The sequence below is a fragment of the Plecotus auritus genome, assembly GCF_963455305.1.
Source record: "Plecotus auritus genome assembly, chromosome: 11".
NCBI lineage: Eukaryota > Metazoa > Chordata > Mammalia > Chiroptera > Vespertilionidae > Plecotus > Plecotus auritus.
Window position 1 is genome coordinate 5,118,626 of NC_137777.1, and position 18,298 is coordinate 5,136,923.

Here is an 18,298-nt window from a genome sequence, read left to right on the forward strand (position 1 = left end):
GCACTCAGTCTTTCCATGTTAATCCTCACAGGCACGATGCGACAGGTCCTATTCTTGTCCCCACTTTACAGACGAGGCAACTGGGGCTCAGAGGTTAAGCAATTTAACTAAAGACACGGGAAAGACGTAAGCTGTCTGCGCTCTGACCCCGAGCAGTGTGACTCCTCGGCCAATGCTCTCAGCCCCTATGCTACAACGTTCAGACAGTTCCCGCTCAGTACTGAAGTTTGCACCTTTTCTTTGGGGCTTGTTATGCTTTGAAGCTTTCTAAGAATCATGTGTTCAAGATTGTGAAGCCACCAAACAACTGTGTCCTACTTCTAAGACACAGCCCCAGTTCTTAAGGTGCCAGAACCTACATGGAAAGGGACTTAACATAGAGTTGAAAGAGTAGAAATCTCTAAATGATTGATGATTTAAGTGCTGGTGGTTGAGCTAAAGACTGCTAAAGCCCGTTAATTCAGAGGCTCGGCCAGAGAAGAAAGACAGCACTTGGGGTAGGATTCCTAGGGGAACACAGAACATGCAGGTTGAATGCTCGCTCTTCGCCAGGCCTGTCCACATGATGAGTGTTCAGATCAGAAAGCTAGTGCCCGGCAGCACTGAGATACGGTGCTGAATCTGTCAAGGTCAATACCCTTTGACCAGGGTCTTTCCATGTCTCCACTCTACCTCTGAGCCCTTCCAACCTCTGCTTAGGGTAACACCTCATCCCCTAGGAAGATAGCAGAGGTACAATGCAAAGGTGGGTCCCTGAGCCAGGGTGCAGACCACCTGACCTTGCCTCCCTCCTTCCAAGCTGCTCTGGAGCACTGACCCACCTGCTGACTCCGTCCTTTCCTCTCCATCTGTTCCTTCCAGGAGCACCACTGTCTTCGCATCAAGATCCTGGGGGACTGCTACTACTGCGTCTCCGGGCTTCCTGAGCCCCGCCAGGACCACGCCCACTGCTGCGTGGAAATGGGCCTCAGCATGATCAAAACCATCAGGTAATTCGGGATCTCCCTCATAACGCCAGGCCTTCAAGGCGCATGACGGGAGAGCATACTGCATCTATCCTTTGCGGTAGATCGCATGCATGTTGAAAGGTGACGCCCTGATTTGTTTCGTGAACACTGCGTACCCATTGCTTCTCCCAGATGAACCTAGTAGTTTCAGGATGTTCGATTTATACCTCACTTTCAATTGTTTGTGCAACAAATTTGCATTACCAATGTCCTCGTGGGGATACAACAAGGAACAAGAGGAGCGGAACGCTCGTCTTCAGGGAGGTTACAGAGCGGTGGGAGGGACGAGCACATAGGCAATTTCAAGATGGAACAATAAGCTCTGTGATGGAGCAAATCCAGGGTGCTTATGGGGAATAAAGAAGGAACAGCTCATCCAATCCTGGGCGCTGGAGAAGGCTCTGCAGAGCAGAATGTCTGAGCTGTTTCCTGAAAAGTGAGTAGACATTAGCCAGATCCTGAAGGTGCATGAGAGCCTGGAAGACAGAACTGACAGGTGCAGAGATCGGGACCTGGAACCTGGGGAGAAACGGGTGGCGGCAGGCGCACTGCAGGCGGGAGCAGCAAGGGGCTGCAAGGCCTTCTGGGCCATTGAGGGGCTGGACCTTATCCTATGGCCAATAGGAAATCATTAAAGGGCCATCCCAGGGTGGGCCTCATGGGTGTGCAACAGCAGAACTCGCCAGAGTTTGTTTTTGAGTTTTTCCATTTTAGTTTTTCTTTTGTATTCATGTATAACTGACAAATAAAATTGCACATATTCGAAGGGCACAATGTGATGGATTTGATATACGCATAACACTGTGAAATGACTATCACAATCAAGCTAATTAATAGCCATTACTTCCCATGGTTATCTTTTCCTCTTCCTTTTTTTAAGAGATCTACTCATCTACTCTCTTAGCAAATTACCAGTATACACTGAAGTATGATTAAGTATAATCACCCTGCCATACATCCAATCCCCATAACTTATTTTTATCTTATAACTAAAAGTTTGTACCTTTGATCAATGTCTCCTCCCTTCCCCACCATCGTGCCCAGAAACAACCTTCCCACTCTATTTCTATGAGTGCAACCTTTTTTTAAAAAAAAAAATTCACATATCCAGTATTTGTTTTTCTCTATCTGGCTTATTTCACTTAGTACAATGCCTTCCAGGTTCATCCGTGTTGACACAGTAACAGGATTCCCTTCTTTTTTAAGGCTGAGTAATATTTCATCATGTATTTATTTTATGACCTTCATTATCTAATCATCCACATCTTCTTTATCTCTTCATGCACAGACTTTCCATAGAACTTCATATGTTGAGCTTAAGCAATAGGTATGCTGCAGAGATGGCATTGCGGGAGAAAGGAACAATGATGATCAGAATTCTTTAAGAAAGGAACAATGATGATCAGAATTCTTTAAGATAATTAGAGCATTGTCATTTATCTTTCTGAAGAGGATCTTGTCCCTCCTGGCCATTTTCTCTGATCCGCGGTCTCCTTTCTGAAGTTCTGGAGTGGGACAGTGAGAAATGAGATTTCGATAGGTTGAAATGACTCAGGGCTTTCTCTCACTGATACATAATAAAAATTATTATTTTTTACTCCTTTAGAATAAGACAATTCAGTGGGATACTTTTCAAGCTGCATGAGTCAGAGTCTATTAATACTCGAACATCTCCTTGATTATACTGTAGGGGACTTGAGGTCCAGCATTAATTCTCCCAGTTAATAACACGGCGCAGTGCAGGGGAAAAAGCAAGAGCTCTGGGTTTGGGTGAGCCTTAGTTGCAACTGGCTCAGCCTTCTAGAGTTTCCACTCTCCAGTCAGGCCTTGTACTCTCGGGAATGCCTGGCAGACAATATTTGCACACGAGTGTGCAAGAGAATCCCAGTGATGTCGCCCTATCAAATAATTAACCATCTTAACCAACTATTACTTACAAGGGATGCAATTTTTTATTCAGCCCAAAAGGCACTTATTTCTGCCAGAAAACTCCACAGAAGCCGTAGAGTCTGGAACCATGTGTAGCATTATACTGCACGGGTTGTAATGTAATGTCATTGTCAATAACCCATTTGTTGACTGGTTTCCCAGACCAGATGGCTACCTGTGTAATTGTCATCACAGATGGATCCCTGTGGAGGTACTGTCCCCACCCTGTCAGGGTCTGTCCTTGTCCCTCTTTCTGGCCTTTCCTCAGCGTTAGCATCCCAACAGCAGTCCCAGATGCAGAACAGCTGTAAGAGGCTGGTGCTTTGAACATGAGACGCATCAACATCTTGGCTCTCTGGATCCCAGCAGCTCCGGTAGTTTTTTTCGCTGAAGATGACATGACAATTCTTGCCCAAAAGCAAACCAACTCAAAGGGACCCAGGTCCCTTATTCACATATCGGTCCAAATACGGGAGAGAGATTCTCCGTCAATCACAGACAAGTGGGGACAGGGTGCTAACATCAGAATGGCTGGATTTAGCTGCTGTTGATGGTAATTCAAGCACCACAAGTTTCAGAAGTGAGTGAGAGTCAAGACAAGCAGAAGCACAAAGGCGAGGGAGGCCACTTCCCTGTCTGTGTCTTTTACTGAGGCGCTGCCACTGTAGTCCTTTGGATGGAGAACCAGTAATTGCTTCTGGTGCCTGAAATCTGACATTTAGACCCAAAGGATCAGTTAGACCCAAAGGATCAGCTTAGGATACCGCACACACATCCCTAATAAATTAGCAGAACCAATACTGAAAGTGGAGAAAAGTCCGCAAATGTCAGAATAGCAAGAAAATGAACCTTAGTCAAGCCTCAGATTGAATTTATTCCATTAAAAAACATTTGATTTTAGAGACATATTAGCTAGAGCAGTGGTCAGCAAACTCATTAGTCAACAGAGCCAAATATCAACAGTACAACGATTGAAATTTCTTTGGAGAGCCAAATTTTTTAAACTTAAACTTCTAACGCCACTTCTTCAAAATAGACTCGCCCAGGCCGTGGTATTTTGTGGAAGAGCCATACTCAAGGGGCCAAAGAGCCGCATGTGGCTCGCGAGCTGCGGTTTGCCGACCACTGAGCTAGATGAATGACAAAAAAAGCAATGGCATGTAACTTTATTTCTAATGAAGCACTTAATGCCGTCTTATGCATGCCTATTCATAAAATTAATTAAAATAGGCTTACATAATAGCTCCATTAAGCAGGTTGGCTCCTCTTCCCATGCCTGGTCTATTCTGGGGAGGCTCGATGGCTGAGAAGACACCACATTTATGGTGGGCTCCGTTATAAGCAGTATCTTTGTGAATGATCTACAGAAGTCTTCCTTGGTGAACTTAATGAAAATTGCAGAGCCTGGTCTTTTCAATGCAGCCAGTAAAGAGTCATAGGATGACATCAGAATGCCAAGCAGGAACTGGCTTGTCCCAGCTGGTAAACTGGAGCAAAGGTCTTAATCCCTGTGGCATGGTGGCCTCCAAGCAACATCACAGGACAGGGGCTGAAAAACAGGAGTTATTTTGCTTTCCTCACTTACAAGAATGCCCGGGCTCTCTGCATGCCTCCTGGCATCCTTCCTTTTTCTTGCCCTCTTTCTTATTGCTCACCCTTCCTTTTCACTTTTTCTTCTCTCCATCGGCTCTCTTCCATCCCTTTCTTCCTCCTCCTCCACTTCCTCTTCTTCCTCTTTCTCCTCCTTCTCCTCCTCCTCTTCCTCTTCTTCTTCCTCTCTCCCTCTCCTCCTAAAGCCCCCTTTCTCACCATTTCTGAAATGCTATTAACTGCAGCATCCATAAGACCACATTCCTCTTAAAAATTCAGCGATTACAGCAGTCTTTAGTCTATGGATAATTTAATGTTTTTGCAAAAGTATTTACAATGGTGAAGATTGAATATATCTAGTAATATTAATTGAATGTTCACCTTGTCCCAGGCAGACACTGTACTAAATGATCTTCCTAACTCCTCACCTAATTCACAACAACCCTGTGAGGAAACTACTCGTACTTCCCCCAGTTTTCAGAGGAGGAACGAGGCTCTGACAGGATAAATAACTTCCGATGCACAGCTTGTAAGTAACGCCATAAATGCCCAAAGGCAGGGAAATGGTGAGATGAATTTTGCATACTTCAAGATAGGAAAAGGGGTCACCATTAAGCATCATGGTTTACATTAATATTTAACAGCATAAGAAAATGCTTGTGCGTTTAAAGAAGAATGCATTGTAGAGCGCGCGCGCGCGCGCGCGCACACACACACACACACACACACACACACACGTCATTTAGGGCAACCTCCGTTTTTTTTAAATATCTATTTTTACAGAAAGAGAGAAAGTCCTAAAACCCTGTGATGGGAACTAGGTGGCTGGATCTTTCCTCTTGCTTTCCCTCACTAGGCCCGCACTGTTTTTGGACAGGAGTCTACAGCAGTCTTCCCATGTTGTGTCAGAAGCACTTGGCCTGGGGCCCTTCCTCACTGACCTTGAGCGGGTGATTTAACCTCTCTCTGTCCAGCTTCCTTAGTTCACCTCCATCACTAACTCCCTCCAGAAGGGTCAAGGGCACTGTTCCTCCCAGGTGGCTGAGGACCAATCACTCAGTTCTTCCTACATCATAAACTAGTTCAACCTTTTGAAGCAACTTATGCCTAGGAGCTGCCCCGTTGATATGTCAAATGGGTTGGTAGAAGCTATTTCGATGTAACTAGAGCAAATGCAAGCACAGTTTTAGCAAGAAGTGTAGAGTGACCAAATTCATCGTTTTTGGTCTGCTTCAACCTGTGTAATTGTTGTGTAATTATAAGTTGGTATTGCTAACAAAAGTTAGTAGTAGCCAAATTGTACCAGGTGAAGTGCTTTATACACGTGATTTTATAAACCATGCTAACAACTCTGCAAAGGACTGCTCGCTCCCATCACCCCTGAGAAAACTGGGACTTGAACACTAATAATGCAGCTAGCCCAGTGCCTACAGCTAGTAAGTGGAGAATCCCACCCGCACACCAGGCTGCTTTGATGCAGATCCCACGCCCCTTGGTGATGGTGAGTGCTTTGCTGAGAAAGCCTATGTCAGACCTCCATGTGAGAGAGACACTTCAATTGGTTGTCTCCCACATGAGCCCTGACCAAGGCCAGGGATTGAGCCTGCAACCAAGGTCCGTGCCCTTGTCCGGGAATCAAACCCGTGAGCCTTCGGTTGGGCGGGCTGACACTCTTACCACTGAGCGAAACCGGCCAGGGCATAAGATCCTTCATCTCTGACCATATACCAAGCATTCCTCTTTAACAGTTCAATGAAAAGGAATATGATCTTCAATCTTTTGCTGGTTAAGTTTTGCATGATTGGTTCCCAGCTTGATATAGAGCTTCAAAAAAAAATTATTATTACTAAGTGGGTTCCTTATTTAAAATAAATCTTTGAAATGCAACACGAAAACCGGGAGGGCAAAGGCAGTGGGGTCAGCTGTGGAGGGTCACCCCCTCACCCCAAATGGCAGGTCCAGAGACATCTCTGTGGTTCCCTTAGAACCGTGGTCGGCAAACTGCGGCTCGCGAGCCACATTCAGCTCTTTGGCCCCTTGAGTTTGGCTCTTCCACAAAATACCACAGCCTGGGAGAGTCTATTTTGAAGAAGTGGCGTTAGAAGAAGTTTAAGTTTAAAAAATGTGGCTCTCCAAAGAAATTTCAATCGTTGTCCTGTTGATATTTGGCTCTGTTGACTCATGAGTTTGCCGACCACTGCCTTAGAAGCATCTTGGGTCAACAGAGGACTGTGAAGCAAGAAAGCCTTTGAGCTGTGCCATCAATTCAGTGGCTACCTAGAGCACTGGCGAGGCCCCTGTGCTAAGCGCTGTGCTACGTGCTGGGCGTGTGGGAGAAAGGTAGTTCCCTGCCCTCCAAGAAGCTCCGGGGCCCCAGAGAAGAGAGAGAAGGTGCCGGTGTTTATAGTGCCAGCAATCTCTAGTCGTTTCCTCTTTATTTGTGGCCGAGGAGGCACAGCTAACAGCCCTGGAAGAACTGAACACAATTTGTAACTCAGCAGAATTCGCTCCCCTCTCACTTGGAAGATGCTCCCAGGTCCTCCCCTGGAGAACCTGAAACACGTGGTGCGTGTCGGTGGCTCTGTGTGACCACCAGGTAGGCCTCCCAGAGAGGATCAGTGTCTGTGAATTATTCATTACTTTTACATAGTTTCATTCCTATCTTTTATGAAATAAGCCAAATCCCAGACATAACAAAAAGAAAACAGACAAAGCCATAAAGGGGCTTTGTCTCTTATGATTTTTTTCTTTTGCACAAGAAAAATAAATCTAAGTGTCTTTTCATTGAGATGTTCCAGTGCATTCCCTGTGTAATGTTAATTACCTAATGGCACTGGCATGGTGTGCTGTGTACTCGTCCCTCACAATTAGTCAGCAAAGCACTCTAACATCCATTATCTCCTGTGGGACTCACAAGGGCTCTGTATGTGAAGCAATCAACTAGAGCTTTATTTACAACCACTGACACTCAAGGTCACATTAAACTATATGCTAAGGATCACACACCACGTTGCAAAGAGCGTGAGGTTTACAAACACAGCAGCCCCAGGTTAGTCCTAGAATCCTATGTGACCACAATAAAATCCTGTACCTTCCTGGGCTGCATTTCCTTCATATATGAAAAGCAGCTAAGTAGTACTTGGAATGTGCCAGACATTATTTGCAACTCTCCATATATGTTTATTCGCCTAATATGACAATGCTATTATTATTCCCATTTTATAGATACAAGTTAAGTAAGTTACTTGAGGTCCTACAGCTAATAAATGGAAGAGCAAGATATAAACTCATGTCAACTGGCCCTAGAATCCGTGTTAACCTCTACACTCCAGTGACTCACATGTAATTAGAAGAACATGGAGTGAGACTGGTGATTGTAACAGTCAGGATAATCCTGGTTATGCTGAAGTAACAAATATATCCCAAATCTCCATGCTTTAAAATAGCAAAGATTTATTTTTCGCTCTCATTTCCTGTCCACTATGGAGGGTTGGGGGAGTAGCAAGGCACCACAATACACTGCCTCATTCAAAAGGAGTGTGGTTAACCAGACTTCTAAAGTTTCTACTCAGAAGTGACTCATATCACTACTGCTCACATTTTATTGGCCAAAGTAACATGGAATATACAGGAAAGTGCAATCCCACCATGTGCTTGGATATTGCAGCACCAGATACAGTTGATGGACAGCACAGGTGACCTCTCCCAATGACCTGCCTCACAGACACTGAAATGCTCCCCTCCGATGCTGGATGCTATTTCTCCTCTTGCTTTGTTAAATTTTTCCCAATGGCCCTTACTCTTTTCATCATCAGTGGATAAAGGGAGCTGTATAGTTTTTAACTTGTAAGTCAAAACCATGGCCCAGAAACCAGAATCTTCACCAGGGACAAGAATCATCTCATCCTTTAGCTATAAGCGTTCTTTCTAATCTCTTTGGCTGCCTTCCTAATATCTAATTTACTTCAATATTTTTAATGTTCTCAACCGACATCAACTCTTTTGTTTTAATAACTTTGTATGATCTCACAGCCTGATGGGAACAGAGAATACAGAGGCCCGGATTTGCACATAGAATCATTCACTCATTTACTCTTTCCCTGAAAGGGGAGTCATGCTTCTAAGCCCAGCTCTAAGAGAGGCCCGATCCTTCAGGCTGTGAGAGATACAAGGATTACTCAGAATACTGCCTTCAAGGAGCTTATACTCTTCATCAGAGAACTTAGATATGTGGGAACATGACACCCATTCATTCATCCATCCACCCTTCCATTCAATAAATGTTTATTGAGTGTTAGCCCAGTTCCAGACAGTACGTTGGGAAGAGGGGTATATGACGCTGAGTCATGCCAAGTCCATATCGTCAATTCAATTAATTTAGAATCCATTAGGGGAGACAGATGGTTACAATGCAGCACCTCGGGTATTGCTCACGCGGGGTGCAATAAGAACACTGGGAAAGGCGCGTAATCGAGGCTTCAGTTAAAGGAGGAAATGGACATTCCAGACTGAAGGAGCCTCCCTGGGGCAGAAGAAACACAGGACTCAGGCAACAACAAATTGCTGTGAAAGGCTGGAGTCCAGTGGGTGCATGAGAGGTGAGACTAATCATTGAGGCCCAGGGACAGATCGGGAAAGACTTTGTGTTCCTACTGGGAATTTTCCATTGTATCCTAGGGGCCAGTTTGATCTCCCCTCTTTATCCAAAATGATTATAATAATAACTAGAGGCCCAGTGCACGAAATTCATGCACTCGGGGTCCCTCAGCCCAGCCTGTGCCCTCTCGCAGTCTGGGAGCCCTCAGGGGATGTCTAACTGCCATGGAGGAGGGAGAGGCTCCCGCCACCGCTGCTGAGCCCGGCTCAGGGTTCCTGGCTGAGCGGTGCTCCCCCTGCGGGAGCACACTGACCACCAGGGGGCAGCTCCTGCATTAAGCATCTGCCCCCTGGTGGTCAATGTGCATCATAGCGACCATTCGTTCAGCTGTTCAGTCAATTTGCATATTAGCCTTTTGTTACATAGGATTATTGTTATTATGTATAAACTACTTATTATCTATTCTATTATATTCACACATTTAAAAACATGCTATAAAACACACGTTTTAAAGGATAATGATGAAATAAATAATAATTTTAAATACCTTAATTCAATTGCTGTACTAAAATCCTTCTGTTCTCTTGTTTAGTGAGAGCAATGGGTTTGCACATAATTCATTCTATTTTAAGAATCTTAATAGTTTGGGATACATTCATATAAAGGTCAAGTTCCAAATTCAGTTTATTTCTATAGTACCTGTCTCTATTGACTATCAGATCTAAATGTGTATTTCATGAAGACAGGGAGATCTAGGGGGCGCCCTTGGACCACTGACTGTGTTTTTGTCAGTTATGCCCGAGTTCCATATAAGGCTTGTCATAAATTTGCTTCTCTGGAAGCTCTGAATTTTCCTTGCAAACTCATTAGAAGGCAGTAGCTTTTTGATATTTTTAACAAATGATTACAACCCCCACCAACACATTTCATTTGGAAGATCTGAAAACGTATTAGTGAATGTGCAGCTCGGAGTATTCTGATAGATGACATAACTCATGTTTGACAGCCTAGTTCCCGGGGAAATGGCAACATTTCCAAACTTCCTTTTTCAAAATCCTCTCTTCAGAGCACAGATTTCTTGTGAAAAGCAATTATTTTCACCTTCTAAAACTGCCATCTTTAAACAAAATAAGCAAGTTGGGTTTTTCCCCAAATGTTTGCTAGAGAGAATATTAATAGCAACCTATTATCACAGAAAAGCAACAAATATGGGACACTTGTGGTTTTTCTTTTTCAACGAAAAATGGATAAATCATCTTTAATTTTAACAACTCTGTTAAGCATTTTGAAGTAAAATAACAACTGAATTTCTATGTGGCGCTGAAAATTTTTCTAGTTATTATATTTCAAAGTATTGTGTCCTAACAGTTGATTTTTTCCTACATAAATGGGGTCATTTAACTCATAAACTGAAATTTTTTGAAATACTCTGAAAGTGAAGGAGGACTGTGTATGCCCAGAGGAAACCCTCTGATGACAGAACTCTTTCTCTTCTCTCAAGATGCCTCTGCCATGCTCAGGGTCAGAGGACAGGCCAGCATGGGCCCTGTCAGGTTGCTAAGGTCAACCCACGTATCAAATTTCAGTGCAGCTTTTCCAGATAAAAAACAAAAGCTCACATGGGAGTTTCGAAGTTGTCTTCCTGCGCCCCAGCAGGTGGCCCAGCTCAGCCCAGGAACATAAGTCCTCTGCTCTGGCGACCACTGCTCTGAGGAGGCGGCCAGGAGGGAGTTTTTAACAAGGGAGGGATGGTGCGAAAAGGTCCCACTACGCTTGGGATAACCGTGTAGAACGTGGGCCCACTCTGGCCTTACATGTGTATCTCTCCATTCACCTATGTCAACAGGTATGTGCGGTCAAGGACGAAGCATGACGTTGACATGCGAATCGGAATCCACTCGGGCTCAGTGCTGTGTGGTGTGTTGGGCCTGCGGAAGTGGCAGTTTGACGTCTGGTCTTGGGACGTGGATATTGCGAACAAACTTGAATCTGGAGGGATCCCTGGGTAAGCCAGAGCAAAGCCCTCGCCCCCCTACTCTGGTCATTTGCCCACTTTGTGGAAGTGGGTTCCCCCTGTGCAGAATTCAGGGGTATAGATCTAAGAAGCAATTATTTGGAAAAAGATAGAACCCTTCATGGTCTGAGATTTGGGGGATTATATTTTTCTTTTAAACCCAAATGGCTCTTTAAATGTCTGGTTATTTCCCCTCCCTATCAATCAATATATATAGGAATAAACTCAGCTTCCTTTTCCTTTCAGTAAGAGAGTTTGCCCCTGATTCTGAACATGTATTAAGTACCTACTATGAACTAGCCAGTCTGCTAAATATCATTACTACATCACATCCTTTGATTTTACAACGCCCCGCATAGTAAATATTATGAAGGGCCTCACCACACTTTACTGCCTCCCATTGTTAATTCATCAGTCCAGTTTGCTCAAGGCTGACCTCTTATTATTAATCTCCAGGCCTTCAATGTGTCCCCAAGAGCCTGGCACGATGCTTGGCACGTAGGAAGGAAATAAAGGGAGGCACACAACCCCACTGTGTAATGGTTGAGAGCCTGGACCCTGGAGTCATGGAGAATTGAATTAAAATCCTTTCCCTGCCACAGACACCAGCCATGTAGCTCCATACAAATTCTTCAATCTCTCTGAGCCTTGGGTTCCCAGACTAGTGATTCCCAGCTTCCACTGGAATCTGAATCACCTGGAGGGTGTGGTAAATCTTGGGTGGCTGGGCCCCACCCTCAGACTTTCTGATCAATATGTCTGGGGCGGGACAAAGACTATGTCTTCCCAACAAGTGCCCAAGTGATGCTGATGGTGCTGGTGTTGGTACCACACTTTGAGGACCACTGTCTTGGAGCTTTAGTTAAATGAGAAAATGCATATCAAGTCCTTGGTCCTGTGCCCAGCAAACATTCATTGTGGTTGTGTTTATGGCAGTTACCATGTGACACAGATGTAGGGTCTTACAAGGACCCTGAAGTCCTTGTCTCCCTCCAGCACTGCTTGTGACCTCCCAGTGATGTGACTCTGGGCCAGGTACTTACTCCTGGTTTCTGGGCCAGTTTTATCATCAGCAAAATGAGGGGGGCGGGGGGTCGCCTATCAGGAAGAGGGAAATTCTATGAGATGATCCATGGAGCCAGTCATGTCATAATAGCTTTGACTACAAGATACCATTTATGCAAAATGAAATGTTACCAAATGGTCAGATCTTATTTACTGTCATAACTATAATTATTATATCCTGGCATTTAAAATTATCAGAAAATATCAGGTTTACCTGACAGTCAATATATGAGAATATTGCCTGACTCATTTCCATAGATAAACGTAATCACCAGAATCTCGTTCGCCCGGTCCTTACTCCAAAACCCCAGCTAGCAGCCATGATCAAAGGAACCTCTAAAGCCCAGTTTCTATCAAAACGTGTAAATGTAAATTGATTAGAACTTGAGCAGAAGACTCAGTAATGAGTGAAGGTGAGGACGTCTTTCTCTATGGAAAACGTAATACTGATTCAGTATGTGCAAATATTATCTCCCCTGCGCACTGATGCAGGGTAATAAAACGCGGAATCCAGAGAAAATACCAAATGGGGGTTGGCATTTAACTTAATTATTTTAAGAGAACATCAGCCATCAGACTTTATAAAGATGATGCGTGGAGCCAGTCATATCATAATAGCTTTGACTACCCTTCTGGGGGTATCATTGTGCTTGAGAAAAAAGGACAGCCTTCTAGCCCTAGTAGCTCTTAGGTTGACCAGAGAGACAGGTCTGGGACACCCATTTCATAGGAGGTCAAGTGACCTTTCTCTTCCCCGCGGTCAACATTACTGAGTATGTACTGACAGAATCCGCTGTGGGAACATTCCGTGCTTACTCAGCATGTTTCTGGAGAGAGCTCCAATATCTTTACATGTTTCAGTTGTTGTGTTCTGACCTATGCAAGGATGCGACTTTGGAAAAGGTAGAGAATGTGCCTTGAAGGATCAGAAATGCATCCTTGGTAGTTTCTGGGTGTTTTGCGTGTCCTTTGCCGTGACTTATTCTCTCTATAAGCGGGAATCGAGCAGAATGGGTAAGAAGGCAGTAGAAATAGTACTAAAAGTACAATGTGCCTGGCCGGTGTGGCTCAGTGGTTGACTGTGGACTCATTCACCAAGAGTGGGTACTATTGTTTTTCCCATTTTCATGGATGAGAAATGGACACAGAAAGATTAAGTAACTTGCCCAAGATCTATCAGCTAGCAAGTAAGTGGCAGAGCCAGGGTTTTGATCCCGCAATCCTGCCAGAGTTCCTGTACGTAACCACCGTGCTAGGCTACCCACAGCACACTACGGCTCTGTAAGGCGTCTGGGTGAGTTAGACAGGAGCACACAGAAACACCCTCCCAGAATGAGTCACCATGTGCAATTTCCACGTTCCAGTGTGAGCCTTAAGGCCCTTGATGTCATCTGTTCTTTTGCTAAAAAAAGAAACTTGAATCATGAGCTGCAGTGGCTGATGACTGTGCAGGAATGAGTCACTCACCTTGTGAGTGAGGCCGGCCAGTGGCCAGCCGGCACGTGGCCACGGCTCTGTTCTCTGCTCCTTGCCGTGCACACGGTTCAGAGAAAGTTGCTCTGTGGTCTTGTGAGGCCGGCCTTTGGTATTATGAAGATTTTAGACGAATTGAAGAAACGAGGCAAGATGACAAGAGAACTGTCATTGCTGCTTGGTGATTTTGGACAAAAATTGCCGTTGGGTTCAGAAACATTTATGGAACTTGTTTTCCCAATATAATCAACAGCACTGAAAAATGAAATCACTGACTGCTGCTTTTTTCTGTGTCCATGAGTTTTTTGTTTTGCTCTTTTGCTCAATCCCTTTACCCAGCACCTACCCACCCCCCGCAGCTGTCAGCCTGCTCTATATCTATGAGTCTGTCTCTATTTTGCTTGTTAGTTCATTTTGTTCATTAGATTCCACATATGAGTGAAATCATATGGTACTTGTCTTTCGCTGCCTGGCTTATTTCACTTAGCATAATGCTCTCCAGGCCCATCCATTCTGTCACAAAGGGCAAGATTTCCTTCTTTTTTATGGCCCAGCAGTATTCCACGGTGTAAATGTACCACAGCGTTCTTATCCACTCATCTACTGATGGGCACTTGAGCTTCCAAATCTTGGTTATTGTAAATAAGCCTGCATCTATTCTTTCAAATCAGTGTTTTGGATTTCTTTGGATAAATTCCCAGAAGTGGAACCGCTGGGTCATAAGGCAGTTCCATTTTTAATTTTTTAAGTAACTCCATGTTGCTTTCCACAGGGGCTACACCAGCCTGCATTCCCAGCAACAGTGCACACGGGTTCCCTTTCTCCACATCCTTGCCAACACCTGTTATTTGTTGCTCTATTGATGGTAGCCATTCTGACAGGTGTGAGGTGATATCTCACTGGTTTTAATTTGCAATTCTCTGATGATTAGCGACATTGAGCATCTTTTCGTATGTCTATTGGCCATCCGTATGTCCTTTTTGGCAAAGTGTCTATTCAGGTCCTCTGCCCATTTTTTTAAATGGATTGTTTGGTTTTTTGGTAAAAATCACTGATTCTTAAGGGTTGCTGAGACCAGGCTGACAGTCACAAGAAAAGCCGAAATAAGTGCGTATGTGGGGCAGCTCAGCAGGGCTGTGCTCATCAGAGGCTGCGGTGTCCCTTGGGGTGAAGTCAGCGAAGCCCTGCTCATTGATTTTTGCTTGGATTTCTGTTTTCTTTTATTCGTTCTGATTTTTTCAGGGGACCACATATTGTCCCTGAGGACATGACCTCACAGGGCCCTGATGTTGGCTTTGCACAGGCCACGTCAGGGATGGATAATGACCTACGCTTTGTGTCCCCAGGAGGATTCACATTTCCAAAGCCACCCTCGACTGCCTCAACGGTGACTATGATGTGGAAGAGGGCCACGGGAAAGAGAGGAATGAGTTCTTGAGGAAGCATAACATAGAGACCTATTTAATTCAGCAGCCGGAGGAGAGTCTGCTGTCGCTGCCCGAAGACATTGTCAAGGAGGCAGTGAGCTCCTCGGACCGGAGGAACAGCGGGGCGACGTTCACGGAGGGGTCCTGGAGCCCCGAGCTGCCCTTCGACAACATCGTGGGCAAACAGAACGTAAGTCCTGGCTTCCTTCTTCTGGTTAGCCAAAGGCATGCTCAGGTGCCTCTGCACCAGAGAGGCCCCAGAGATAACCCATTCATCTTTAACCTTTTCTCTGCTGAGCAACAGAATTGCAAATAATCAAACCTATCTCCTCTGGACAGCATTAACTTTTGTATGCAATGTCAGGAAATGCATGAAATACCAGAGTGTACCCAACACCCTCTCCTTTTTTATTGTTTGACCTCACTCAAAATAAATGTCATGTGAAGCTGAATTGTAATTAAAAAAAAAAAAGACCCACATTGGAAAAGAGAAACCTAATATTATTATACTAGCAGCAGAAGTAGATGCTCAGGTCCATGGGAATGCCATCCCTTAGACAGCTGGCAGGCTGAGTTCTGAACTGCCCTCTGGAATTGAAAGTCAGGGGGTCACCACTGATTTGGGACAGGCAGCACCAGGTGACGCCCAAGGGGAGGGTGAGCGCGTTCAGGAGTAGCATGAAATTGCAAAGCCGCCCTTGTAATTCTATTCCTATTTATTGTGAATTTGCTTCTTATCTGAGGGATGGAGCCAACAGAGTCAGTACATGAGGAGTAAATCACCAATCATCAAAATATTTCTTAAATCATTTCTTCAACTACCAGGACTCTACTAAACCGAATGAGATGCTCAGACTCCGAGAGGCGCTAGAGGACTGAGGCTGGTCAAGGCAGAGGACCTAAGATGTCTGAGACGCCCCCGTCCCCAGAATGCTTGCTCAGGGCCTGGGCTCTAATACGGGTTTTCCCTTTCATCACCCAGGCCGGCCACCTCTAGTTGAATTCATGGGAGTTCCATGGTAGAACCCCACCATCCTTTTCTAAAGAAACAAACCAAAAAAAGCCAGTATGTATGAGACTGGGAGGCGGTTTCTGACATGCCCCTGTGCCAAGCAAAAAGCTCAGAGCGCTGAGAACAAAATCAACCCAACCGAGAGTGTCAGGAGCTCTCTGAGAACCTGACTGGGTTCACTGTCTCAATCCATGAACCTGGACTTTTCTCCTTAGCTGGTAGATAAGAAAAAATCTGTCTGCTTAAAGCCATTTAAAAAGGAAAAGGTTAAAGAGCTGAAAGTCTTCTGCATCAGACAGGTGGGTGGGGCACTCTGAGGCCAGGTTAACCTCTGTCTCCATTCAGTTCTGTGTGACGGGGCAAAGGAGTAATTCATGGGCCAGATTCCACCGGAAGACCCAGGTCAAACCCTGTCCACATGCCTTGCAAAGGTCAACCCTTAGGTCCTTAGTCTTCTTCTGTGTTTCATTTTTCCCCAGAATTATTATGCCCAACCGAGTCACCACTGATTCAGTGCCCACTTCCTCCCATCCCTGAACTGGTGTGCATGGTGCCACTTGTTATTACGTAAAACAATGGACTTATATGTCCTTCCTGGAGTGGGTGCATGCCCAGCTGACAGCACCCTCTGCTTCCTCTGCCTATTGTTAGCTTGAGCCTGGAAGCTGGTTATTTAGAGAGGAATGCATGCTTCACCGTAAATACCTCAGTAACTCTGCATCACATTCTCTAAATGCCTTTTTTGTTTTTGTTTTTTTTTGTCTTGCCATTTGAAAAAGTTTTTCTATTTAAGCTGTTTATGGAACCAGGGATAATTCCTAATTGTTCTAATCTTAGTTGTTCCTAACCTTGCTGCTAATAATTGAGAACCAAGAGAGAGAGGTGGAGATACTTGGTCTTATTCTGTGATTGATGGATCTGGTAAAATTATACAGGAATATCTGAAATATTTCATTATTATACGGTATATCATTGTTAGTCAATAATCACCCCGTATATTTCATATGATGCCCGGGTTTTGCCTGGATGCACTCCATCTGTGCCATCTTCAGCGTGAATCATCTCAGTTCGTTTTGATGTCTTGACACTTCAGAGGCAGGGGATGTGTACTGATATTCACAAATAACTAAATGGCAATCATAAGACTGAGGAAATGAGTCGATTAAAATGGTCACAAGCTCTCAAGAGTTTACACTTACACTTAACTCTAGAAATTGAGGGCCATCTGTGCCACTCAGAGGCATGTGTGTGCCTGGAAGAGACGGAGACTGGTCTGGCTGGGCCTGTCTCTGCCAAAACACCCCATCAGCTCCACGGAAAGCCCAGACCATCTGAGTGTTTGCACATCACATGGAAAACAGACTAATGCTCCACTGGGGCATTGCCAGCTGAATTGGGCAAATGTTTTGGCTTCTATTGATTCATAATGTGAGCTTTGAAATATTTTTAATGACATCGGTATGTTGTGGCATAATCTGTGCGATATACATAGCAGATGTTCAGATAGTTTCCTTCTCATTTATTCATTCACCCAATAAGGATCAATTGAGCATACTTTACGTGCCAACTGCTAGTAGCAATAACAGGAAGGACAGAGAGAAGAAACACTGAAGAGGTAAAGTCAGCCAGTCGTTTATGTTTCATGAAGAGAGAAATTATGTTTCACTTACCACTATTTAGCCCAACATCTGGGAGGTAACGGGGCTTGATGAAAGTTTGTTGAATGAATGAATGAATGAATGAATGAAATGACAGATGTGGGTGGTAACAGAGAGGAGCCAGTTAAGTTCAACTTCTAGGTATTTTGCTTAGGTGTCGGGGTGGACGGTGGAAATGCCCACTGAAATAAGCACTATTGGGATGGAAGGAGATTGGATGGAACACCCTAGGAGTTCCGTTTGGGGCATGTTGAGCTTGAGATGGCCGGAGAGGGCTCCGTGGAGGTATATCCAGAGGCTACTGAACACTCACTCTGGAGCTCAGGCATAAAAGAACTGTGCAAGGGATGTGAACATGGCAGTCATCAGAACCTGAGGGCTAGTCAAAGCCGTGGAGTGAAGGGGATCACAGCAGGGAACATGTGACATAAAACCATAGGAAGTCACAGGATAGCCCTCAAGGGGCACCTGGTGGGAGGTGACAGAGAGTAGTGAGCCCACGACAGAGACAAATAGGAAGGAAAGT

The 18,298-nt window shown here is 44.8% G+C and overlaps 1 protein-coding gene across 4 annotated transcripts in view; it reads left to right on the forward strand.

The window, feature by feature from the left end:
• The window catches only part of ADCY8 (adenylate cyclase 8), a 145,040-nt gene that overhangs the window by 66,662 nt on the left and 60,080 nt on the right, over nt 1–18,298 (forward strand). For all 4 annotated transcript variants that reach the window (XM_080646997.1, XM_080646998.1, XM_080646999.1 and 1 more), the window contains exons 5-7: nt 862–989; nt 10,970–11,128; nt 15,022–15,292. In XM_080646997.1, coding sequence (XP_080503123.1) covers nt 862–989; nt 10,970–11,128; nt 15,022–15,292 — 558 coding nt within the window. The remainder of the gene's footprint in view (nt 1–861; nt 990–10,969; nt 11,129–15,021; nt 15,293–18,298) is intronic.